The sequence below is a fragment of the Dermochelys coriacea genome, chromosome 1, assembly GCF_009764565.3.
Source record: "Dermochelys coriacea isolate rDerCor1 chromosome 1, rDerCor1.pri.v4, whole genome shotgun sequence".
Lineage (NCBI taxonomy): Eukaryota > Metazoa > Chordata > Testudines > Dermochelyidae > Dermochelys > Dermochelys coriacea.
The window spans coordinates 342747529-342773356 of record NC_050068.2 but is presented as its reverse complement, the minus strand read 5'-3'; the positions used below and the strand labels follow the sequence as shown (position 1 = coordinate 342773356).

The window sequence follows — 25828 nt, the reverse complement described above, 5'->3', positions numbered from 1 at the left end:
AGCAAACACTGAAGTATTATCTTATATACCCCTAGGATATAGACATTATAAGTAGGATTAATACATGTAGCAACATACAAGCATTTCATAAAGTCTAAACATACTGTTATAAGTCCCATACCCATCTTAACCATACTAATGCACTGGTGGGCTGGACTGCTTTCCAGCAATGAAATTGTCAGTACTCAACTGAGGCCTAAAGTCTTGGCAAGAGCTGGCACCCAGTCTGCCAGCCTCACCCAGGTAGCCTGTAAAAGTTGTAGCCATCCACAGGATGAAGCATCTGATCTCCAGATGAGCATTGCTAAATAGTTGCAGATGCAACCAAGTACCGTGTCAGCTGTGGAGTGTAACGGGCCAGCAGCTGGGGGCTTGTGAAGGCTGCTGTGGTTTCAAGATCCAGCCTCAATTCTGGGGTCAGTGCACACCAGCTGAGAGTACCCTGAACAAAAGGGAAAGCCAAGTTCAAAGGCAGAAGGGAAGTGATGGATTTATTTTGTCTACGCTTGGGCTTTGGATTAGAATGCATCTGAAGCTTGGCAGATAATGCCAAGGAATTGTGTGGGAATGTCTCAGATGCTGGTACATAACAAAAAACCAAACCCAAGTCAAGGAATGGGCAAAACCCAGCCCCTTGGTTCTGATGAGTCTGTTGGATCTGCGCTGCTCTTGAAATACTGAAACCCTCTTCCAAAGCCAGCAAGGGGAGCAGCTTCTCCCAGCCCCCAACTACCACCAGGAAGCTTCTCCCCAGATAGCTTGTGCACACACTGTTCAAGACTTCAGCTGCTGTAAGGTAATGTCCATGCTGGCTGGCTTGGGTCCCTTTTACTGCTCCCACACTTCTCCTCCTCTTGGCCTTTTTTCCTCCCAAGACTCTTGCCTTTTCTGTTCTCTCTTCTCCCCTTCTTCCCTGTCCTGTTACCTTTGCCTCTTCCTCCCCTTGCCCTCTTGCCTCTTCATGGTTCCTGTTGCCATGACCCACCCACCTTTTCCCATTTCAGCAGCCTGCCTTACCCAGTTTCTATCGGCAGTCATCCATTCTTGGCTTTTCCCCTTCTCCCTTCCTTCCCAAAGTTACAGCGAAGGGAATTAATGAGGTGATGCTTTTGCCACTCCAGGTTCTTAGCCAGCCAGAATGCCTGTGCTGGCTTGATCAGAGTTCATTGTAATAACGCCAGACCCCGCAGGCATGCTGGTTTGTATCACTCAGTCAAACATTTCAGTGTTTCTGTTGCCAGTTGCCTTTCGCACTGGGGGCTGTAGATCTGTGATGCTCCCCCAAAAGCATGTAGCGGGCTTAGTAGGCCTTGGCTCTCGGACGCGTTTCCTCAGCCTTGGAGGCATCAGACATGTTGGTCAAACATTTTCAGGGCTTCTCTCTTACTGCTCCTGCAAGGTGTTGGCTTGACAAAGGCCTTTAGTTCATCCCCCGCCGATGCAGCCCTGGTATCATCTGACTCGCCTCACGTTTACAGAATCACCCTTCACAACATGAATGTGAGCTGGCCCTGTCCTCTTACTAATAGGTTGTATGTGCTGGCGGGCGGGTCGTGGATTTTGCTACCAGTCTGCTGGAGAAAGAGATCTAGATGGCTTTCCTGGTGCCTCTTGGAGTTGCCACGTACTCAAGGAGAGTTCTCTACTGTAACGGAGATGTCCAGAATGTGAAAACGTCTCCAGTGGGTGGGGGTGAAGTGAGCAAGGGATTCCCTCAAGGGCTGGGGGCTCTGATGAAAAGGGAAGGACAAGAGACCTCCTGACCCATTTGAATCAAACCTCGAATCACCTCTCGGCTTCAGAGGAGCTTTGCTCCGACTCTCCTGCACAGCGGCGGTTTTGGACTCTGATCTGTACTGGAAACAGAGATGCCACCAGAGGCTGTCTTAGTATTTGAGTGTCAGTAGGAAATGCGACCTGTGTCTCAAGAGAGCCAGATATTGCCAATCCCAATTTTGCAGACCTGACGGATTGTAATGAGCCTTGGAAGATAATGAACAGCTGGCAGGATGTTTGAGGCCTGACGTTACTGTCTGTAATAGATATGGTTCCATTATAGTTGCGAACAATAATAAATATGCTTTTAATTTTCCCTTTAAGTACCTATCATCCATATTTAACTAGCATTGATTTTCAGATTGGATTACTTGAAAACCTGGAACGATGGAGGCCCTGTGTCTCAGACCTTAAGTATTACATCCTCAGCCATCCCCTCTCATCAGCAGCTAACAGATATCAGATACATCCACGCCATGGAAAATGAAATCTATCTTGGATGCTGTGCTAGTTATGAAAACTAGGCCCCAGTTGTCAGTATCACCCAAAAGGCAGTGACCATTTAAATCACCATATACCCCTGGCATTTTCAGATTCGATGTGGGGGAAATCCCAGGTGCTGCCTAAAGCTCCCCTTGAATTTACAGTTGGAGGCTGTGTTCTGAGCTTGCCACCTGGTGTAGCATGTGACCGCATATTTGACAGCTCACATCGGAAGGGGCTGCACTTCAGACATGGATGGAGTTATCCCAGCACAGAACAGGAATAAAAGATCTGTTATCAACGTAGCAGTGCATTGTATCCAAGATCTGTACTAGGACCAGCGCTTAAAAGATTTTAAGGCCAGAAGGGACCACTGGCTCTGGTCTGACCTCCTAAAAAACACAAGCCATGGAATTTATCCTATTAGTCTGCTACTGGGCCCATACATAATTTGTTCCCAATAGCCTGGAAATGGATAGGAAGAGGTGGCAAAACTTGCCACTGGCACAGTTGTATAGATTCTCTTAAACTAAAGAGGACAGAGGACCTAGCTAAACTTGGATGGGGCAAGACAGATGAAATTTGACATGCAAAGCAGTGTGTGTTGGAAGAAATTGTTTGACCAGAGTGTGAATATTGCTCAGTTTTCAATCTAAAACATTCAGAAAAGAGACCAGAGTCATTTTTAATTTCCTGTCTGAAGAAAGTGCCAACTTTCTGCTCCAAAACCATAAGCTCCTACAGCTTGACATGAAGGAAGACCTCCAGTAGCTGTCAGTAGAATTATCTCCCCTCTAGTCCTCCACCTGGATCATTGCAACACCCAAGCAGATTAGCATCCTTTCTAGGAGGGGTCAGAGGTACGCATACAAGCTGGGATGTTGAGGCCCTGTACACACACACTTCCCCCTTCTCCTCCTACGCTAGTCTCCTTAACTCCCGTTATCAATCCATATTGTTTTACATTAGGGTACTCTGATATTTCTCTTTTGGTTTTCTACTCCTGTTCTATAGGCTAAATTTAACTTGCTTTTCCAGGTGACCCTCCACAAGCTGCTGCCTGGATTGGCCAGTGCATCCTCTACCTGCTGATAATGGTCTTTGAGAAGACTGTGGTAAGCCTTGCCCTGTTCATCCCTGGCTGGACAAAGGTAAGTGACTGGTTATGTTTTCCTCTGGAGTGGGAGGATGAGTGTTTCCATTGCATTGTGTGCGCTAATTCTTTATTAGACTATAACTCACAAGGAGCCCTCAAATAACCCATTACTAGTTACTGCATATGGGGAACTCCTATTGGCTCATGGCAGGGAAATGTGTTACAAGCTGACCAATAGAGAGACTAATTGAATAGGTTGTTCTGTCCTTGGATGGATGAGCTTGTAGCCTGGAACACTGGAGAACCTGGGTTCAATTCCCAGCCCTGCCACAGATATACTCTATGACCTTGGGTGAGTCACTTAATCTCTCTGTTTCCTTAACTCATCTGTGAATTGGAGATACTTCCTTTTCTCTTCTCTGGTTTAGACTGTAACTTCTTAAGGGGAGAGGCTGTCTCATTTATTTTTTGAACAGCACCTAGCACAGTAGGGCTCTGATCTGTTCTGACCACTAGCTGCTGCCATGATGCAAAGACCATCAGTAGATGGCAGCTGTGTGTGTCCAGAGAGATGGAACAAGTGGGAGACATTAAGTTCGGATACATCGATGTTTCATTCCTGTTGGAACCAGTATTCTGAATCCATGTAGTAGAGAACTCCTAAACTTGAACCGCTAATGTAGATTTCTCCGCTCTTGGTATGTGAACCTGGAATCTGGAGGCTGTCAGTACACTTCTGCATGTCTTCCAGGCCACCTCATGCAAGGCTGGTGTCCCATAAGCTTGTCTTGCAGCCAGGCTGAGAGAATCCAAGGAAAATCTGCCTGTTTATTTTAATGCACTGTTAAAGTGTGGAAGACCAGTACATTAATAAAAGAATAAATATCTGCCTGGCTTCAGGCTGCCAGAAATGTCTGGGCTGGGGTGGAATAGCTTGTGTTCTTCTAGCTTATGTGGCAGGGTAAAAATGGCAGCAGCTGCCTTCGCCAGGAATCTGCCAGTGTGGGAAGGTCGCTGCAATTCATGGTTAATAGCATGCAACCAAGATGTATTTTAACAACATTGTTTAATTTTTGTTTCCCTTGCAGCTTCAGGAGATTTTACTGGACTATATCGCAGATCCTCAGCTGGAGCTCGTTCTGGTCATGTTCATTGTGCCTTTTACAGTCAACGTAAGTGAAGCCAAAGACTCCTCTGAAAACAGAGTTTGTTGGGCTTAGGTGTCCCAACAGAGATGTGCTGTACACGCAGTCCTTCTTGAAATAAGACAAAGCAGAGAAGTGACACAACAGGTCATTGGCAGAGGTGGGAATAGAACCTCCCTCTCGGGATTCTCGAGCTATTGCCGTACCCACTAGACACTCTGCCTGTCTCAGCCTACACAGAAGTCACCTATTGCTGAGACACTAGCGTCTCCTAGTTAGTAAATTGTATCAACACTGTTACTTGGAGGAATTTGAGTAGTGGAGTGCTGTAATTAAGCCTCTTGAACATCACAAAACTCTGAGATCTCTACCATAGCTAATGATCAATTCTGTCTGGTTTTGCATATTTTTCTTAGAATACGGCACATAGAATGCACGGGGATGTAGTTTTAGGGTTTCCAAGATGAAAGGTGGTGATTGCTTTGGGGTTTTTTTTTTTTAGTACTTAATGCAATGTGCATGGCACTTTCTGAAATGCAGATTCCCTGCCTAGAAGATTCTACTTAAACTGTAAGATGAAAATGACAGAGGTGGGGCTGGGACAGGGTAGGTTGAAGGTGAGGACAATAAGGTGACTTGGGTTCTATGGAAAAAGAAAAGGAGTACTTGTGGCACCTTAGAGACTAACAAATTTATTTGAGCGTAAGCTTTCATGATCTACAGCTCACTTCATTGGATGCATTGGTTCTATGGGTGAATCAAAGAGCAAAATATGGCCTCCAGACTTTCACCATGATCCATTGAGACAGACAAAAATCTGTTGCTTAAGTGATCACTTGGACAGATTGTCCTGATGTACTAAAGTCACCTCCTCCTCCATTGTACCTGACAGGAAATGAATGAAGGATCTGGGCTTCCCTTGCAATTATTCATGACATCTCAGGCATCCAAAACTCGGCTATTAGTTGCATCCTGTCATGAAAAGCACTGAATTCTGAACTCCGGCCTTATCAACCAACAGGCCTTCCATTCACCTCTTTTTAATGATGCTCTTAAAGAATGGCTGAACTGGCTCGTGTATGGAATTTGATCCAAAAAGGCAGAGATAAGTTGTGGTAGTTTTCTAGTGATGTCACTCATGTTAAATACCAATGATAACAGGCCCTGTCCTGCAAGAGGAATGCTCTCTACTCTGTGGTCGATGAGCCAGAGTCAAATAGGCCTGGACTTTGTGGGTGTAAATGCTATCAAATGAGACAAGAATCCCACCCATTGGGAGAGGCTGGTGCTATCAGAATCAGGCCCTGTGTCTGCAAACCTCTTTGTCCAAATAGATTTCCCAGCGGTTCGCAGCCTTCAAAACTGGGAAGAACCAACAAAAAAGTTTTTGGCTAAAACTTCCACTCAGTCTGATGTAAAACTCCTTAGGGAGGAAGTTGTAATTCAGAGACTTAGAAATAAATATAGGGTAGCTTTGTTCTGATGATCTTGTATAAAATTAGCCCTCATGCTACAGAAGGTTCTTTTAAAATAAGACTTGCTTGAAGTCCAGCCAAATATTCTGTTGTCCCAAAACTGTTGATCGTCTCTTAAATCATCACTCTGGAAATCCTTTCTGTGTCTGCCTTCACAGGCTTTGAACCTTTGATTAGACCATTTTTGACAGGACCAGGAATGTTTTTTGAACTGTGAAATGTAATGTCCCACTGCAGTCTGACACGACATGCCATGGCAGATGACGTCCTGCTCCATTCAGAACGTCTTTCCATCCACCGCAACTCAGGATGCAAGAAGTTCAAGGTGGACTATGCATCCGTCCTATCCAGCTATACCCCCTCTTCCCTCCCATTCCTTTTTCTCTGGAAACTGTCATCTAAGTTCCTAGGGGATTTGAAGAAATCCCAGGAACAACTACATTTATCGCTGGAGAGTTCCCTTCCTAGGGATGTGTCTCAACTTTGCTAAGACCCTGTGGTTAAAATGGGTGCTCTTCTGCTCCTCCTGACCTCCAGCATGTTGGTGCGTTCTCTGGTGCCCCACACAAGGAGATGAAGAATCCCAAACATAAGGGTTGCAATGGAAGATGGCGCTAAAACAGAAGTAGGATGGCTTGGGAGAAGTGCAGCTAGCCAGTTAGAAGCAGTCAGTAATATCTAGCTCTTACAGGGCACTCTTCATCAGTAGATCTCAAAGGGTGTCCGTATCATTACCCCCACTTTTTAGACATGGCGAAACTGGGCACGGGGGGGGGGAGTGACTTGCCCAAGGTCACCCAGCAGTCCATCTAGTGGCAGAGCAGGGATTAGAACCCAGGTCTTCTGAATGCTGGTCAGTGTTCTATCACTAGGCCGTGCTGCCTCCCAGTAGAAAGTGGGGCAACAGAGGAGCCATGCAGAACCCTTCCAGAAAGAGACAAGCTGTTTGAACTTGATGAGGAAGGTGAAGAGGAAATTCAGAGTGGAGAGTCGTGTGGTCTGAGTGAGACTGGCACAAGAGGAGGTTGCATTCAGTGAGGCAGGATGTTGCAACGCTCATCTGAATAGGATTGCAAAAATGCAGGAGTTAATAGAGCTCAAGTTTCAGAGAAGCAGCCGTGTTAGTCTGTATTCACAAAAAGAAAAGGAGTACTTGTGGCACCTTAGAGACTAACACATTTATTTGAGCATAAGCTTTCGTGAGCTACAGCTCACTTCATCGGATGCATCCGATGAAGTGAGCTGTAGCTCACGAAAGCTTATGCTCAAATAAATGTGTTAGTCTCTAAGGTGCCACAAGTACTCCTTTTCTTTTTGCGAATAGAGCTCAAGGCAACTAATATTTCTCCCCCTTCAGAAGACTGCCTGGAAAGGTGCTGTCCCCTGCGGTTTCTAACTAGGTGGAGAAAAGCCTGCACATACCGACAGCTGCCGGGCTGGTGCCTTTCTGTTGGGCACTCATTTCACATACAGAAACTATCGGGGCGTTTTAATCTCCTAAATATCTGTCACCACAATCACTGTGGCCAGAATCCACCTGGGCGTGCGTGCTGTTGTGGTTTAGGAACGCCAAACACGTCCTGGATGCTTTGAGCCAAATAACATGCCAGCTCCTGCAGCCACATGGTGAGCTCAGAAACTTGGCTTTCATTTTTAGAGGAGCTGTGTTTGGTCTCCTAGGTGGTGGGGAAAGCTTGAAAACACAAACAATGTGTGTGCCTTTGACTCTGCCGACTCATGAGGCAGTACCTCAAAGTGGGGGTGAGCAGCCTCATTCATCTTCACTTGGAAACCTGCTGCCACCAGTGGGAGGTGGGGCCATGGGAGCCCCATGTAGGATTTGCCCTGGGCCCAGAATGGCCGTAATTTGTCCCTGCTGCCACTTCTGCTTGGCTCAAGAGCAAACTTTCCCAGCATATGGGAAACCAGTGCAAGCACTGACAACAGTTCTGGGAAGCTGAATGGGTGAGCCTTGACTCTGAATGCATCATGCTTCAGCCAGTTACAGCTGCAGAGCATGGTGGGAGATCCCTCTGACCCAGAACAGCCCTGACCTATTATTTAATCTCTTTTCCAGTGGATCCTCCAGCAAGCGCCTGCTCTGACAAACCGACCAGGCTTCAATGCAGAGGAGAGAAAATAACTCCCAAAATGCAGATTTGGTCAAACTCCTGCAGACATGGGGCCTAATCCTGTAGATTGCAAAGTGTCCTCTACTCCATTTGTGTCAGTGTGGTCGAGGACGCTAATTGCTTGGTAGGATCAGGTTGTATGTGAGCTGTTGGTGGTCATGGTAAAGCTTTAAAGCTGTAGCGCCTACCTAGTGCTGCTACCGCCTTGCAGTTTAGGCTGCACTAAAGATTGGTCATCCAAAGTCGGAGCTGTTGGAACAACTTGATGATTTTCCTTTTCCCCTCCAAGGCTGTTATGTTCTGGGTTGTGGACAGTTTGATCATGAGGAAATATAAGCAGAAGGACGGCCTTGAAGGCAGTGGGTCCATAGAAAACCCCGTGAGGAATGAAGAATCCCAGGTAAGCCCAGAGAATGTGCTGTGGGCAGATGTGCACAGACAGCCAATCCTAAGTCAAATGAACACCGCTAATTGTGACTGCAGTAGGTAGCAATGACACAAGGTAGGTGATCTGAATTTAGAGTCAGCTGTGTCACAGAGCCGTGCCTGCCTTCCCCTTGGGGAAGGGGATAGTCTTACCGGGATTCTCCTTGAGCGCTCCCTTGTTTAATGCTGCAGAAACGGGAGCACTAACCGAATCTTGAGCCACTTCACCCCATGGAAGCTGCTCTCCCAGTGAGCATGGACAAGTCTTGAGATGCTGGATGAGTCTGACTCCCTCAGGTCTGCTCTCTGACACTAGGTGAGCGCATGAAAGCTTCTGCACCAGAAATGCCAGGAGAGAAAAGGCGGCAAGAGTTCTAGAAGGGCAGGCCCTTATTTCTAGACCCTAGGAAAGTTCTACAGCGTGGCTATGTTTGGAAAGGACTTAAAATGGTATCACCTCTCTGTGTTGTGAGAGGCAGCATGGGCTGGTGGACAGGGAATTGGCGACCTGGTTTCTATTCCTAACTCTGCCACTGCCAAGCTGTAACCTGGAAAGTTAGTTTGCTTCTTCAGCTCCCTTCCCACTCTGTCTTCTCTGTTTAGACAAGGACTCCTAGATGGTTGTATGGGGCCTAGCATGATGGGGCCTTGATTGCAGTTGGGCCCTCTAGGCGCAACTCTGTTGAAAGCAATAAATATCCCGTATCTGATCCGTAGGTGTCCTTGGGCACTACCAGTGTTATCCGCTGACACCATACATGTATTGCATTCAGCCACTCCTACATCACTCCAGCTATGGAAAACCAAGCTGGATTCTAGTCTACTTCATGCACCATCAACAGACTAGCCTGATCAGTAATGACAGCTGAATGCCGTGACAGGGCATGGCTTGATATTTTTCGAGATTCCAGGTTAATTAATGCCCTGAAAAATCATTCTTAATTTGTGAATCGAGCAAATGTCATATGAAGTCCATTGAGAATCAACAGAACTCCAACAAGTGTCACTTCTGACTCCTTTGGGGCCCTCACGTCTAGTAAACGTGTTTAAAGTTGTAGTCAGAAGGAATATTTTTTCTTGCTAATGTCTCATCTTTTGTTGAATTTTGGAGGAAAAACGTGCTTGTGGGGGAATCAGAGTTTGCCAGGTGTCTTTGTTTCTCAGCAAGCAAACTGCCAGTTAACTCTGGTGTGAGTCACCCTCAGCATATATTTGGGTTAGTTGGATGTTCACGCTTTAAGTCCAAAGGAAAAAAAATTATGTTACAGGCAGATTTTGTTCTCATTGTTTGCTAACGCAAAAGAGTTCATCGGACATATGTCACATCCATGTCTGTGCTTGGGTTTTGGGCAAAGGCCATAATCTAACTAGCTGGATCTAATTCTGTTCTTCCCTCTCCCCACCCCTATTTTCAAAATGCTACATGTACAAATTCTGATTTCCTGCTGTTCATTGGCAAGACGCACTATACTGAAAAGGAGTTCAGCAGTTACAGGCTAGCTTCTGAAATAGCTGCTGCTTGGTGGAATTAAATACTCCTAGAGAAAGGGGGGAAGAAGAGGAACAGAAATAATGAAAGGTTTTTCACATTCTCCTTACAGAATAACTTTCATCTCCAGTACCTGTTAAGTTTACTTCCCTCATGGCTTTAGTCAGAGTACATCTTCTAGTAAGTGTAACTGGTTTCTGCATCATACAGGTGGGACTGCCAAACCAATTACTACCCAGCTGTGGCTTCTGCACTGAAATACACACTGCAAGGTGGCAAGTAAGAATGTTCTTAATTGGTACTGATGCAGTTTACATAACTTCAAGCCAGAATTCTTGCAAGGCTTGTGTATCTGATAAGCTCCCACTCCTAAAGGGCAATATGGCGTTAGTGGATTCCTTCCTCTTATGGGACCGACAAAGCAGAGACAGATGTTAACAGCTGGTCAGCCAAGAAATGAGTCATGCACATCCTGGTGCAGCAAAGCCAGCTTCATTCTCTGAATGGGAGCTCTCTGAGCTATGGTGTGTTCCAAAACATCTGAACTTTGCATTCCGGGGATTTCCAACAATGGGGAGCCCGTTCTTGAGAGCCGATACCTTTTAGAGTTCATAGGAGTTGAAAGGCAAGTTCAGCCAGGTGAGGCTGTGTCTGACCAGTTCTTGCACCAGTTTAACTATCTTGGTTAGGGGTGCCGTGTGTGTCTTTTTGTTTTGTTTAACCACTAGAGTTAAAAACGGTACCAAAAACTATAGACAAGCCTGTACAGATCCCACATGCACAAAACTGCTAATTACTCTAAATTCTAACCAGCCAGACCCAATTAACGCTTCTCCAGTTATGGCATGATATTGGCCTTTTAGTCATGGTTGATACTCGGGAGTGCCATCTCCTCTAATCCCATTTAGCAGGGATGGCTGTGGAGTTAGACATTTATTCAATGTCTGTAACTCGTAAAGTCTTTCATAAAGGGTGGACACGGGTGCTACATGTCCCGTTTTTGTAAGTTTGAAGCCATGTCCAAACACAGAAGTTGCACCAGTTTAAAGTTGTGTTTAAACTAACTTCTGTGCATAGTTGAGACCTGATCTTAACCCTCCCACAAATAGCACAATTAATCCTTTATTTTACAGCAAAACATTGGAGCCTCTGAGATCCCCTTTCACCTTCATATGGCATCAACAACAATACATGTAGACAGTGGAGGTCTTTAGCACGGAGTGTCCCATGGATATTTTTAAATATGCAGACACAACTGTACAGCAGCCATTCCATCTGGGATAGAACAGAGCAGGACTCAATACCCAGTACACTGCTATTGTTGCCAGTTGCATATGGAAATATACCCTGCCATCTGTCTTGTTGTGCTGAGGAATGAACAATAATGAACCATAAACTCTTTACGACAACCTGTTTTAGGTCTGGTTAGTCCATAAAGAAGACTGCTATCCAAATCTCTAGAAGTCAGGAAAGAACAATGATTCTGTACTCCTTCTTGCCAATGCAGTATTTTTCTTTATACCACATTTTTCTAATGTTCTGACCAGTCTAGCTTTAAATGTTCCAAATGATGGGCTTCCATTAATAGACCTCCCTGTTGGGAAGGCTTTTTTCTGATATTTAGCCTAAGCTTTCCCTTAGCATCTCCCATCTTATTGTATATTTGAATATTATTTGAATATAGTATCTTTTGAATATTTGACTTACCATCTCCCTCTCCTCCCCCTCCTCTCACTTTGTTGTTACTTCGCAAAACTTTTTAGTTTTACTTCTTGTGAGGAAAAAATCAGATAACTTTTGTTGCTTGACTTGGACCATCCTCTCTGGTGTGAAGTGGAGTTATGCCAGGGAGTGGTTCACCCCTGTACTTGCAGTGTCCTCTTACTGGAACTTTATATGGGGATTGTTGCCTTCCTGCTCTGTGTCCTGATGCCTCACCAATTTCAACCCAAAATTGCATTGGCCATATCACATTGCAAACTCAGAGCTCCTGTTTTCCAACCCACGGGGATGAAGAGTACAGAAGTGGGGATCTTCACAGAAAATCTGGGACTTCTGTCTCTTCTTTCTTGGTCTCCATGAAACTTCCATACAGCCACTTGCCATGTGACCTCCTATCTGTACAATCATAGAAGATTAGGGTTGGAAGAGACCTCAGCGGGTCATCTAGTTCAACCCCCTGCTCAAAGCAGGATTAACCCCAACTAAATCATCCCAGCCAGGGCTTTGTCAAGCTGGGCCTTAAAAACCTCTAAGGATGGATATTCCTAGGTAACCCATTCCGGTGCTTCACTATCCTCCTAGTGAAATAGTCTTTCCTAATATCCAACCTAGACCTCCCCCACTGCAGCTTGAGACCATTGCTGCTTGTTCTGTCATCTGCCACCACTGAGAACAGTCGAGCTCCATTCTCTTTGGGAACCCACCCCCCTTTCAGGTAGCTGAAGGCTGCTATCAAATCCCTCCTCACTCTTCTCTTCTACAGACTAAATAATCCTAGTTCCCTCAGCCTCTCCTCATAAATCATGTGCCCCAGCCCCCTAATCATTTCCGTTGCCCTCCGCTGGACTCTCTACAGTTTGTCCACATCCTTTCAATACCCTAACAATATCCACATCCTAACAATATCACAAGTCACCTTTTAAATGGTAGATAAAATGACAACCCACCTGGCAAATCTAATTGCCCAGGCCACAAAGGTGGGGTGGCCGAAATCCAAAATCAAAGGCTGGAAATGAAGATTTGGTTGAGATCCATCCCTATTAATTGACTCATTTGTTCTCCTGATTGTTCAATAAGGAGAATTTCCTCCCTCTCTGTGTTATTAATCTCCCTCCTTTCAGGTGCTAAGCGTCTCTATGCTTGGCAGGGATTGCTCATGATAAAGTGCCTGGAGTTTATCAGAGTTCATCATGCCTGTCTAGCAGCAGGCGCCGACAACTCCCCGTCACATGGCTTACTTGGATTTCAACTTATCTTCACAATAAAGGGTTTCATTCTTTTCACCTGAGCTCGGAATCCACTCGCAGTAGAAAATGGGTCCCTGTTTTAACCTAGTCTTAAAACCAGCGCTACTTATGGCTGCACCAGCTGTTTTGTACAGGGCTGCTTTATTGCTTGGGATGCCCCACGCCGCGAGAAGGTACCTAGCAGAGATGAAATCCCACTGTTTGATGGGAGACAGTGAGTAGCTGGCCAGCCCAAAGCCCAATCTTCCATCTCGTGTGTATGGGCTTTTAAGGCGGGGCCCGCTTTCTCACTCTTGAGCTATAGATGTGAAGTGAGGTGACATAGGGCTTTGTGTAAGGTGGAGCGAGGGCTGTGGCTTAGGCCAAAACTAGCACTTACAGGGGGATTTTTCATCCTCTTCATGGGGATCTATTAAAATTTTCCTTCCGGGCTAGTCTCAAGCCCCAAATCTAGATTCCAGGACAGGCTTTTTCCCATTGCCCCTTGTGCAGTTCTCTCCCTTCCCATCTGACTGCCAGTCTGATCTGCACTGATGTTTGCCTGAATTGTTACACGTTGAGTTGAGGATAGGGTGACCCTACATCCTGTTTTGGCTGGGACCGTCCCTTTTTAAAGCCCTGTCCTGGCCAACCTGACTCTCTCTCTCTCTTTTTTTTTTTTTCCAAAAGGGGACATTTGTCCCATTTGCTCTTGCCGACTTGATCAACGGGACAAATGGTCTCTTTTGCCAAAACAGTGGGATGCAGTGTGGAGGAACATACTGCGGGGAGGGGCGAGTAGAGACGCCAGCCGCACTCGTCGGGTCGGGGGGGGGGGCAGGGCTGGGCTGGGGGGGAGGTAGTGTTTCAGCATGTGTGGGGCTGGCAGGTTTCCAGTGACCAGGCAATGGCCCCCTGCTGGGGGGGGGAAGCTTGGGCAAGTGGCTGGGGGTGTCCCGTTCTCCCTTTGGACAATATGGTCACCCTCATTGCACAAAAGCTGAGTAAATGCAGGCTTGTTCTCCTGCCTCAGCTGGAGTCTGTTGTGACAGTAAACAGACCATGTCAATGGCATCACTGTCTTCTCCACTCTGTGAAAACCAGTAGCATTTTCAAAGCCCTTAATGTTTCCTTTGATCTCTCTCAGTCTGTGGCTTTTACCCGTGGCAGAAAGCAGATTTAAAAAGCAGGAATACGTGTTTCTGTCCTTATTTTCACATTTTCAGGTTGTCTTTGTGACCACTACTAGCAAGGACCCTTATCATCCTGATGACGTGCACTGGTTAATTTGGGGTTGGAGTGGGGAAGCTGTGCCATTAGTTCTAATGCATCAGCCTTTCTTAACTGGGTACGTAAATCAGCCCAATTGGCAGACACTTAAATGAGACACTGATTAACATAGCATGGGTATTTCAGATCAGAACTGAGGTATGTAGTTGGGTGAGGAGTGGGTAATGAGTTGCCGAACTTTCATAAGCACAAAATTCACTTTGACTTCTTAAAACAGACTAAGCTTTTGGGTTGTCTAAAGCATTGTAACGTTGCAGATGAGCAGGTTCTAAAGTAGCTCTGACTCCACCTATCTCTTGGGGGAGGAAATGGATTTATCAGCTTTCTTCTTATTACCGGATATGACTGCATGTCACGCTCTTTTCTTTCTGCATGCTCTATCCTTGTGATAGATCCATTATATGAAGAATCTGAGTTCAGGGTTACTGCATCTGTCATTATCCACCCTGCTGTCTACAACAAAATGGACTGGCAGAGTACGCCTGCAGCTGTGACCCGGTGCTCTTGAGGTTCAACTAGGTGAAATGGCAGAGTTTTAAACATCAACAAATCAGTTGTCCCTTGCTTCTGACTAGAGGCCTGTATCAGAATAAGTAAATTACTCTGGGCATATCTGTTGTGTAAATATTGGCACTCAAATGGAACACTGGAACAACAGATCCAGCTGATGGGAAGTGAGTTCTGTACAGGATGTAGCTCAGAGATGTTTTTTAAATTACAATGCAAAAGAAGCATTTAACTGTGTGTGCGGGGGGGAAGGGAATGAAAGCAGTCAAGTGAATGAACACTTATGGGGAGGGTTCATTTTCTTCTCAACTCTCTGGCACTTGAGTTTAAAGAGGCACGCACGCACTAGGCAAGCCCAGATCGTAAGAGTATACATGAGAATATTGGTGAATCATTGGGGTACAAGACCAGGATGGCACAGTGACCAAGGGGTTCGGAAACCATGGTGCTGTTCCTAGCTTTGCCACTGACTTTGTATGGGTCGGTGCCTCTCCTGTGTAGACTGAAATCTCTTTGGAGCAGAAATTCTTTCTGACACTTTGTTTGTCTTGCCAGCACTTAGCACAGTGGGCCCCCTCACCACTGCTGTAACATAACCAATGCAACTGTCAAGGACAAGCTTGTGTTGAAGTATCCCCTCTCTTTAAGGGTTTGTCTACACAACAGAAGCTTGCACAGGTTATCCTGAGCGGGCCAGCTTGAATCCAGCTAGGGCAGATGACAATAGCAGGGAAAATGGAGCACAGTGGGCCGGACCCTGGGTACATACCCACCTTGCTAGCCCACTCCAAGCCCACCCCGTGCTTTTCCCCCATTATATTACACACTAGCCCAGGGATCGGCAACCTTTGGCACACGGCCCGTCAGGGAAATCCACTGGCAGGCCGGGCCGGTTTATTTACCTGCAGCGTCCACAGGTTTGGCCGATCGCAGCTTCCACGGGCCTCAGTTCGCTATTCCAGGCCAATGGGAGCTGCAGAAAGCGGTGTGGGCCAAGGGATGTGCTGGCCACCGCTTCCCGCAGCCCTCATTGGCCTGGAATGGGGAACCGCCGCTGGTGGGAGCTGCGATCAGCTGAACCTGCAGACGCTGCAGGGAAACAAACCAGCCCGGCCTATATGCGGATTTCTCTGGCGGGCCAAAGGTTGTCAATCCCTGCATTAGCCTATCAAACTAATTCCCAGGAACAGCTTTAGCTGTGTAACATACCCCAAGAGGGATCAACGTCTTGGTTACAAATAGCATCCGAATAACAAGCCATTTCCCTTTTATTTTCTACTGGTCTGTGTGTTGTAAAAGCCAAATGTGACCTGACAGCATCTCTTAAACATTGCTGGATTTTCTGTGGATTGCTGGAGATGTCATAAAATGTGTGGATCGGGATGGACTGTGTGGGCCTCTCTAATCCCTTTGAAAATGTTGATTCATTGCAGCAGTTTGTTTTTCCTGTTTAGCCCTCCTGTTGCTGTGGTTACTGGCCCCACCGTGCCGCCTAAATGGTAATGAATGAAAGGCGTGTTTCTCTGTTATGACAGTGCACCGGGATCATGCAATTTATGTCCCCCATGATATCTGGGTCCAGGACTGGGGACGAGACCTTGTTAATAGTCTGTCATCTGCCAGTTTTTTGTCTGTTGCGTTTAAAACACTCTGGCCAAACAAAGCATGAGCAAATTCTCCCTTGATATGGGCATTTCATAAAGCCAGCACATTTTATACTGCATCCCTAATGCACTGTGTCAGGAAACATTCCAGAAATCCAGATACACGATTAATAACCAGCATAAAAATGCAGGCTGTGATATTGTTAGATCTCTCAAGCTGAGTAGGGACAGGCCAGATCAACATTTACATGGGAGACCTCCATTAAGGTGATGCAGGAAGCTGTGTTTTAGGAGCTGGTGCTTGTCTTACTGAGCCAACTCTTAACTTGTGCAGCATGGTCTGGACTGTGCCACTGGAGGGGCTGTCTTTTAGAGAAGTAAAACTGAAGCTGTCAGAATCTCAGATGTACACGCTGTATCCAGGAATCAACAGAGCCCTGGGACCTGGCCATATTTCTGTAAGGGTAAGCTACGTCGTCTGCTTAAACTCAACTGGTTTGCCTTCTCTTCTATCCTTAACTGTTGCTGGATGGTGTTAAAAAGTTGTAGCCTATCCCAGAGGTGGCTGCATTTTAGTGGTTTAATTAAGTAACTCAACATACGCGACTTTGGCCGGTGCAGAAGACAACAATGGCAGGCCAATGAGATTTGGTGTCTGCTGATCAGAAGAAAGCGGGCTTATCTGTAATTTTTCTGTACTTCGTTGAACTAGTGGTGATGGAGTCCAACATTTTTCTTGTACTTCCCTGAATAAACATTGGTTAACTTTGATTTTCTGTTTTAAAGAATGATATATATTTATATTGCAATAGTACCTAGAGGCCTTTTACTCCACTGTGCTAGGCACTCTACGAACAGAGTGAAGAACATTTCTTTGCTTCAAAGAGTTTACAGTCTAAAGACAAGATCTTTACAGTGGGTTTGGGAAATGACAGCAAACTAAGGGAGGGAGGATAGGGTACAATAAAAAATATAGTTTAACATAGGTGGGCATAATGCATAGCAGAAACCACTTAGCCAGCCAGCTCGTGAGCTGACAGATCCGACTTCTGCTGTTCAGCTGATCTGATTTCACTTGATTTTGAACACTCATCTATTCAAGCTGCAGACAGCATAGGATGCCCTGTACACATCTACCCATTGGGGTAACTAAATGCCTAGCTCTGTAATAAGAAGAGTTTTGGTTGAGGACGGTTTGAGATTAGATTTTGCTGAGTCTGTCACTTGATTGCGGAGGAATAGGCATCTTGGCTAACTCCTGTATCAAACTTAGGGTAGCTTTGTTGATTGCTCACTGACCTATCTTTATCCTTCAGAGCAGTGCTTTTCTGGGAGATGTTACCTATGGTATGTCCAGTTAAAAGGCATGAAGAGGTATGAGATCTCCAGCCAAACAGACGCTTTAGTCTCTGAGCAATAAGTCTCTATCAAGAGTTGAATTGTTCTTGTTCTTCCTTTAGGTGTTGCTCTGTCCTGACTTGGATTTTGATCAGTCTGAAAGTGACCAAGACATCTCAGGACTCCAAGAAACCAGCCAGAAAACGAGACAGCCAGGCTATCAAGGGGTACTTTAACAGCGACTTCAAATGGAGAGAGTGCCAACCAAGAAAACGGCAATAGAGACTTTTTTAGAAAACTGGACTTTGATCTGATGTTGGAAGTTGGGGTGGGAATGCTAGTTTATTGCACAGTTAAATGGAGATCACATGCTGGGACTAACCAGATGTACCCTTTGCAGTTGTTTTCCTGATGGCGTTTCTGTACCTTCTGCATTCTTGCTGCCCAGTGTGATGGCTGGCTCTTCATACACCATTAACTCCTGCTGTACCTGTATTTGTCTCTAAACTGGACACTCCTAATCATATCATGGTAAGGACTGTAGAGAGATATTTCTCTGGCTGGCCAGCTGGCTGTAGAGTTTGTCAGGATGGTAGCATAAGTCAAAATACTAGATCTTTTTATACGATTTAAGATTTATCTTGTACTAACTGTACTGTGACACTTTCTGTATGCACAGCTTGGTCATAAATAACTCACTTGTAAAAAGTATTTAAAAATGTCTTTGGGGTTGGACTGATCATTCCACTGAATCTGACTTTTTTTTTTTTTTTTTTTACTGTTTTGTAGGGATTGTAATAAAAGTTTGACTTAAAGTTGCTTCATCTTTGGAATGCATTCCTGTGCTTAATGTTTTGCAAAGAGAGGATGTTACAAATGAGATGGCTCCGTTCTAAACTCTCAATCGGAGGGACTTGCCGCTTGCTTTGCATTCCCATATTTGAACTGGAACTGTTCTGTCTTGGCCCAGACGTTAATCTAACGTTAAAAATCTGTGCAGTCATTGGGGTTAATGCTGTGGGGAAAAGCTGGTTTTCTAAAGCCAAATTTTTCAAAAATCTGTGTCTAAAGTGATCTCTAAAATAAACCCTTATTTAAACAGGAAAGTTCATCTGGGCAGGAGACAGCTTTCCCAGAGGTCGGTCTAACATCCGTAGAACAAACTCCCTCAGGAAGAACCTAAGGACCGCCCCAAATCTTGCCACCTTCTGCTCCAAATGCAAGACCTTCTTCAGCCTGCCATAAACACAGATTAGCATGTGCACCCTACCAAAATGTTCCATTTCATGCACAATTCTCCCTCACAGGAGAGGGGAAAGAGAATGAACCCCACGTGACTGATATGAATCGAGTTGCTTAATGCATAACTGGAAGTCCATTCAGATTCTACAGTAATCCGAACATCCTAGAAGTGTAGGACTGGAAGGGACCTTGAGAAGTCATCTAGTCCAGTCCCCTGCACTCAAGGCAGGACCACGTAATAATGTGCGGTATAAGACTAGAAATATTTATGCTGCTGAAAAGAATTTGTGATCCAAAACCCATTGACTTCAAGGGAGAGACAGGGCTTCAAATCACACCAAACACACATTGGATGACCTGCTTCTCAAAATGCACCCACCTGCAGAGCCTAGTGACTTCACTGGGCGCTATCTAGCTCTTAGCACCTTGGTTTATAGGTCAATTAGGGATTGTCTAAATGAGTACTTGGTTCAGGGCAAGCAGGGTGGAGCCTGTGGTCATGTACTAACTGTGCCCTGGTTCGTGTTAATTGACCTCATTTGAAAACAGAGTAGATTAAAGAGCATTTGGGAACTGTAGTGCGGCAGCAGTATCCAAATGGGAACTTTGTGCATGGCAGGCTAGCAGTAGATTTACACACCAGCTTGTGCCAAACTAAGCCTTCATTTATGCAAGCCCTTCTGTAGAAGCATAAATAAAGATTTTGGAGCCTGCCTTAAAAACGTTTTGCCCCAAGCGTGTGTGAAGAATTTTTAAACTCTGCTGCTTGAAAAGCACATTGTAGATGCAAATCCTAAGGATTATGTAGCCTTCACCGAACAGTGCACAGTATTCCAAATGTCTTGAAAGGGGAGGCTTTTTGAATTTCCTATTAATGTGATTCAAATTCAAAAATTCCATTTTTTTTGTACCCAACTGTACTGCTCTTGGAACAAACCCTCAAGAACTGGCCATTCTAAATGGCTTGGCCAGATGGCTATTCGCGAAGATGAAAATAGAAGTTTCACACCCCTCAGTGGAAAACTTGCAGTTGTGTGGGTAAGTTAGCAAAAAGGCCAAATTTCTGGGCTGCAGAAGGGCCTGGACCAAGACCTTACAAACATTTCATGACACTCATTAAATAAGAATGGGTGAAAACAGCCCAGTGTAGAAAAGGCCAGGTGCCCCTGCGCTCTCTCCTCCACCCTGTCCCCTGTGTTCTCTTAAAGTCCACACTGCATGCAGGTAAGATACCTGCCCATGTCTTCAGCCTTGGGACTTCCCAGGATGTGTAGTGTCACCGGTGAAAGACCTCCTGCAGCTGATGGGTGGGTATGTCACTGGGGGAACTAGGATAGAGGTGCCTCCCTTTCACCCCCTGCCCCCACCAAGTGGCCTTGGGGGAGCCAGAGGCTCTAGCCTCGGGCAGAAGCAGGGACCTCTGGACTTTCCCGCCAGAACTGCAGAATGTTGATTGGCTGTTTGCTACAAGCGTCCCCCTCCCTCAGTGTCTCTTCACCTTAGCTTCTCCCCAGACCTGTCCTCTTCCCTTTCCTTAAGCTGAGTCCCGCCTAAATAACAGTCCCCCCCAACAGTAGCACTAACATGCCCTATGCTGCCATCCTTGTTCCCCCACCCTGTCTCTCTCTCTCTCTTGTCTAGTTAGCCAATATTGTCTTCTTGCACTGAGCTGTTTTTTGTGCTCCTATTGTACAGCGCCTAGCACAATGGCTGGCCTGGTCCATCATGCAGGCTCACAGGCCCTACAGTAATATAAATAGCGTGTGAAGGCAGGATGGCTTGTGCTGTAGGCAATTGGAGTACGACGGGTAGGTGTTCATTCTACAACTGCCCCCCACCCTTGTTGGCATCTTAGAGGGGACAACTAGCGGCTGGGAATGGAGCTGAGCTATCCTCAGCCCTACCAGAGCTTCCTCTAGTTCAGCGCTGTAACACTTCTTGCCCTGTGCTAATTGTTCTGCAGGGAGCGGCTTCGTTGTCCAGGGAAGTCATACAACTTAAGGCCAGAAAGGCTTAACAGACCAGACCAGACTGGACCATCTGACCTGCATATCACAGGCCACCACCACCCCGCAGCGCCCCACACACCAAGGCCAATAACCCTACTTAGACCAAGTATTACAGCCCTCAGGAGACCAGACTGTTCTGTGCCACAGGCAGAGAATAGGAGTGACCGAGGTGCACCAGTGCTTGAGGTCCCTGCAGTGGCAGGAAAGTATTAAGTGAGAGCTACCCGGACACCGTGGTGCCTTTCAGAAGCTCTTGATTCAGAGGAGAATCTAGGATTTGCGATTGCTGCTATCCTAGGGTCCCATCCTGCTCCACTCAAATCTATGCTACTTAAATTACTATAATCTCTGAGCACCTCAATCATTATATAGAAAACCATTTTGAAAAAATCTACCTCACTGTACCCACTCCTCTCCCTGGGCGGCTCTAATAGCTGTTAGTCACGTCACCTGCAGCGCTGTTGTAAGACAGTGAGATACTATGGTGATGAGTAAAAAGAAAAGGAGTACTTGTGGCACCTTAGAGACTAACAAATTTATTAGAGCATAAGCTTTCGTGAGCTACAGCTCACTTCATTGGATGCATTGAAGTGAGCTGTAGCTCACGAAAGCTTATGCTCTAATAAATTTGTTAGTCTCTAAGGTGCCACAAGTACTCCTTTTCTTTTTGCGAATACAGACTAACACGGCTGCTACTCTGAAACCTATGGTGATGAGTGTGGTAGAAGAATGTGTGGACTAGAATACCTCCGGGAAGCAGGGAAGTACCGTTATTCTCATCTTTGTTCTCGGCTTCCCAAAGGACTTGCCTGAGGGCGCTGAGGAAGTCTGGTGGAGCTGGGACTAGAAGAGCTCTCCCATGTCTTTGGCTAGTTCCCTCACTACTGGACCAATCTTCCACCACTCAGTGGCAAGACTCTGACATCTATTGTTTGCATCAGTCTCTGGGCCAGAAGCTGCTACTGATTTTTAAACATCTCCGTTGAGGTCACAAAGGCTATTATAATCAACCACCTGATACTTGGTGCAGCTGCTTCTTCCAGGTGAATGATGCCTGAACATGCTCTTCCCCTATCCAGCAACATAAAACACATACACAACCTTAGTCTCATGACAGGTTCAACTAAGTGCCCGCTGCTTCACACCAAATAAAAACGTCACCTCCATGGTCACTGTAAAGTATATTTATTGTGAAAAGTGATAACTGGATCCCTACTGACCAAATCTCATCTGTGCTGTTTTCCGTGCTCCCTATACCTACGGGGTTAGATTTCATCCTTTTGGGGTCAACTGAAATAGCATGTCCTTAATGGGGTTGGGGAGATGTGTAATGCACTCAAAGCTTTAGCAATACATATTTATGTACAGAAAGGGGGAAGAAAAGTGTGTACAATGCAATAAAACCCTATACCTGCCCTAACTAAGCTGCCCTCGAAGGGAACATGCGTTTGAACAGGTCAGCACTATGTAGAAAACTCAGACCCTGCCTCTAAAGAGCTGAAATATGGGTGACAGGAGGTGGAAAGTGCAAAACCAGGGAAATCCCGTGGCAATAACCACAGTCCAAAGGTGTCTGATGAGCTCAGGAATGTTTCTTATGTGACCAACATCCAGGTCGCTTGCTGCAATTAAAACAGTCAAGTCAGTGCAGGAGTCAGGCAACCATGGTTCATCACCATCGATTTTCAGGGTAAGCAGCCAGTTTAACTGGCACAATTTCCCACCCTCTGCAAGATTCCCCTCCCCGCAGCACTTGCTGGTCATGGGTGCTACCCTGGTGCTGGCTAAGCTTAGCCTTGGCCTGCTAACCAACGCTATGCTTGCTGCTTAGGAGAAAGGCAGCACGCAACACGGTTCCGCAGTGTCTGCCAATTGCTCTTTTGAGAGGATTGTTTCCTGAGAGAGCCGTGCCCAGTGCGGTAGCCTCAGACCAGGTCTACACTAGGGCTTTATGGGCGTCCCAGATTACTATATTGGCGAAGTACTATAGTGTGGACACAGCTATACTGAGCACAGGCGTGTATTTGGCACGGTTCACCCGTCCCTGGCACCTGCCCCTTTTGCGGCGTGAAGGAGACCCTGGTGCACATATACCTGGAGTGCGCCCGGTTGCAGCCCCTGTTCCGGCTCCTCCTGACCATCCTTTTACATTTCTGGCTGCACTTTTCCCTTCACCTTTTCATATACTCACACCCTATCCATGGCCCCACAAAGTCACGGGACCTCCTCATCAGCCTCCTCCTGGCGTTGGCCAAAGTAGCCATCTATAAGACCAGGGAGAGGAGGTTGGCTGAGGGGGTTTCCTGCAACTTGGGGGCCTATTTCCAATCCTGCCTTTGCTCACGTATCTGGGCAGAATCCCTCTGGGCGGCGTCCGCTGGCTCCTTTGACACCTTCGAGGAGCAGTGGGTGCTGTCCGGGGTTCTCTGCTTGGTGTCCCCTTCAGGTTCCCTTTGTTTGATCCTTTGCCTTCACACCTGCCCCTGTTACATTTTTGGTTGTCCCTTGTAATTATTTGAGTTCCTGGACCTTGTGGATCCTCCCCTAAGGCTGGGGGAGGGTCCTTTAGCAAGAGGACCAGTGTAGTAAAGCCACCCGCCAGGAGTGAAACAAACTACCCTAGTAAACGCCGAGTTTTGCTGGTATAGCTCTGGCTATGCTATAGGCTTCTGTCGACGCAGCCACATCAGTCAGGGATCGCCCCGCGACACATCCCGGACTGACAGATCTATGCTGGCCGAAGTCTGTAGCATAGCCATAGCCTCAGATTCAAATGTCACTGCAAAGCACTAGCAGAATTTTGGCAGCACCTCTGCATTTGCGGTACCTTTGCAGGGCTTTACGTGGGCAGCTCTAATGGTAGCGTTCTCTGCAACAAGCATGAAAATTCACTAAAGCATGAGATTGAACTGAGCAATGCTGCTAGCTCAATGCATCTCCACAATACAGCATTAGGAATTGGTGGTTTCTACACGGACAAGGATGAAAGGATGGGTGAAAGATGTCTTAGACTCCAGATGTGATTATAATGTTTAAATATACAAATATCAGCTCTGAGTTAGTCTATTTCTCCTATGCCAAAGCAGTTCTTCAGTGCTCTCCTAACACCTGGATATCATTTGGCTGCTTAAGGTGCTTTCACCCCTTTCCCCCTTCCCTTTGAGCCCCCGGGGAGATATAGTAAACTTTCATTTAGTTCTGGCCTCCCATGCACATATGTCTTCGTGTTTGCTGACATCCTCTCTAGCAGCCTTTTCTAATAAAAGATCTCTCTGGAGGGTGACGCACAGCTTTATTAAATGATGCCTTGCTTTAAAATAGATCAGTCTCTACATTTTGGTTAGACAAAATCCTTGTGAGTGGCTTGCTCAGCTTCCACACACCCCTGCAGCTTGGGTATCTGTTTAACGGCCCCTTTCACAACCTCATTTTGCAAATTGCCTTTGTTGCATGGAAGCAGAGACGAGGAGTGTCAGATGATAAGCGTTTGGGGATCAGGAACAAATAAAGATCACATTCCACCATGGGCCAGACTGTAACAGTTATATGGGATTTGTATTTCAGTACAAGAGCTGGGACCATTTTGTGGTCAGTGGATTTGGAGCCTGGCTGACTGTTCCTATCCAGAGAATTTAACAAAGCTTCTATTAAATAGAGTGGGTGCCTAGTGCTGTGATCAAGCAGATGTGGTGTGGGTTGGAGCCTCTTTCTTTTCTGAGACAGGAGAGACCATGGATTGAAACATTTAGTCAAGATGCTACAAGGGGTGGAAGTTACACCACCACTGTTACTGTTCCAGGCTGTAAATGCTTTTTTAGGATGTTCCAATACCCTATCAGCAAGACGCCTCACGAGGGCGTATATCACTAGTGAGCCTCTCTGGTGGCTAGAGGTACACACTGTCACACTTAACACCACATTCAACACGTGTATGGATAGCCAAGAAGCCAACACCCTGCTGTGACTCACTGGGTCTGCGTTCAATTTGTTCATTAACCCTCTGGTGACCGTGGGCTTTCCTTTGTGGGATGCTTTCCCTAACAGCACGTCTGCCCTGGATAGTTATGATAGCAGGTACCTCATGTCATGTTATCAAAGGAAAGGTTGTGTTGTATGACTTGCATCTTACCTTCTGTGAGTAGCCAGACGCTGGTGGGTATTGCGCAGATCCACCTGGGCATTTATTTTTACACCTGTATCTTTCTGTACTGCTAAATCTGACATACCTCCCCCTCTCCCTCCCTTCCCACCAGGAGAGCACTTTAGCCCAAAACTCCCCCTCCCCCTGCACTCAACACCTGACCTGTCAGTACAGAAGTGGGGAAGCTGATTTCCAAAGGGAAAACATTTGTTTCTTTGGCATTAAAAAAAAGTAAGAACCACCCGCAGGGTTACTGTTGTTGAATCTGCTGATGCAACCGGTGATTGGCCTTAAAGTCTGTTAGCCATCCCGAAGCTGGTTCCTGTGTCGAAGGGATGAGCAGCAAGATAATCCTTATAGTCTCCATCAATCAGTTTGTCTGCATTGTTCTTGGCAAACCAGCAATTGACCTCCTGCTCGCCGTTGTAGATCTTCCTCTGCTTCCACATAACAGGAACCAGCCTACCTTTTACCTTTAGCACGTTCACTGACCTCGGGTTTGGCTCTTCCGTTGAGTTCTGACTGACCAGCTGGGGACTTCCACCCAGAGGGTCCTGGGTAAGTTTGACTTCATGGTACAAGAACTGACCTGCAAGGAAAGATTAAACTTACTCCTAAAGTAGCCGTTTTGCTTTGCGACAGAGTCTTTTAAAGGGGTCTCCAAAGCAGCAGCCAAATTACCAGGTTTCAATGGCTCTGGGGCTCCTGAAGGGTTTCCCAGCAATGG

The 25828-nt window shown here is 46.2% G+C and overlaps 2 protein-coding genes across 2 annotated transcripts in view; one reads left to right on the top strand and one right to left on the bottom strand.

The window, feature by feature from the left end:
• The window catches only part of LOC119843349 (store-operated calcium entry regulator STIMATE-like), a 75587-nt gene extending 57059 nt beyond the window's left edge, over nt 1-18528 (top strand). Inside the window, exons 6-9 of the mRNA XM_043508418.1 lie at nt 3298-3410; nt 4444-4527; nt 8397-8507; nt 17832-18528. Coding sequence (XP_043364353.1) covers nt 3298-3410; nt 4444-4527; nt 8397-8507; nt 17832-17945 — 422 coding nt within the window. The 3' untranslated portion in view covers nt 17946-18528. The remainder of the gene's footprint in view (nt 1-3297; nt 3411-4443; nt 4528-8396; nt 8508-17831) is intronic.
• A 3601-nt stretch (nt 18529-22129) lies between these two features.
• The window catches only part of ITIH5 (inter-alpha-trypsin inhibitor heavy chain 5), a 61815-nt gene continuing 58116 nt past the window's right edge, over nt 22130-25828 (bottom strand). The window contains exon 14 of the mRNA XM_038387715.2: nt 22130-25690. Coding sequence (XP_038243643.2) covers nt 25392-25690 — 299 coding nt within the window. The 3' untranslated portion in view covers nt 22130-25391. The remainder of the gene's footprint in view (nt 25691-25828) is intronic.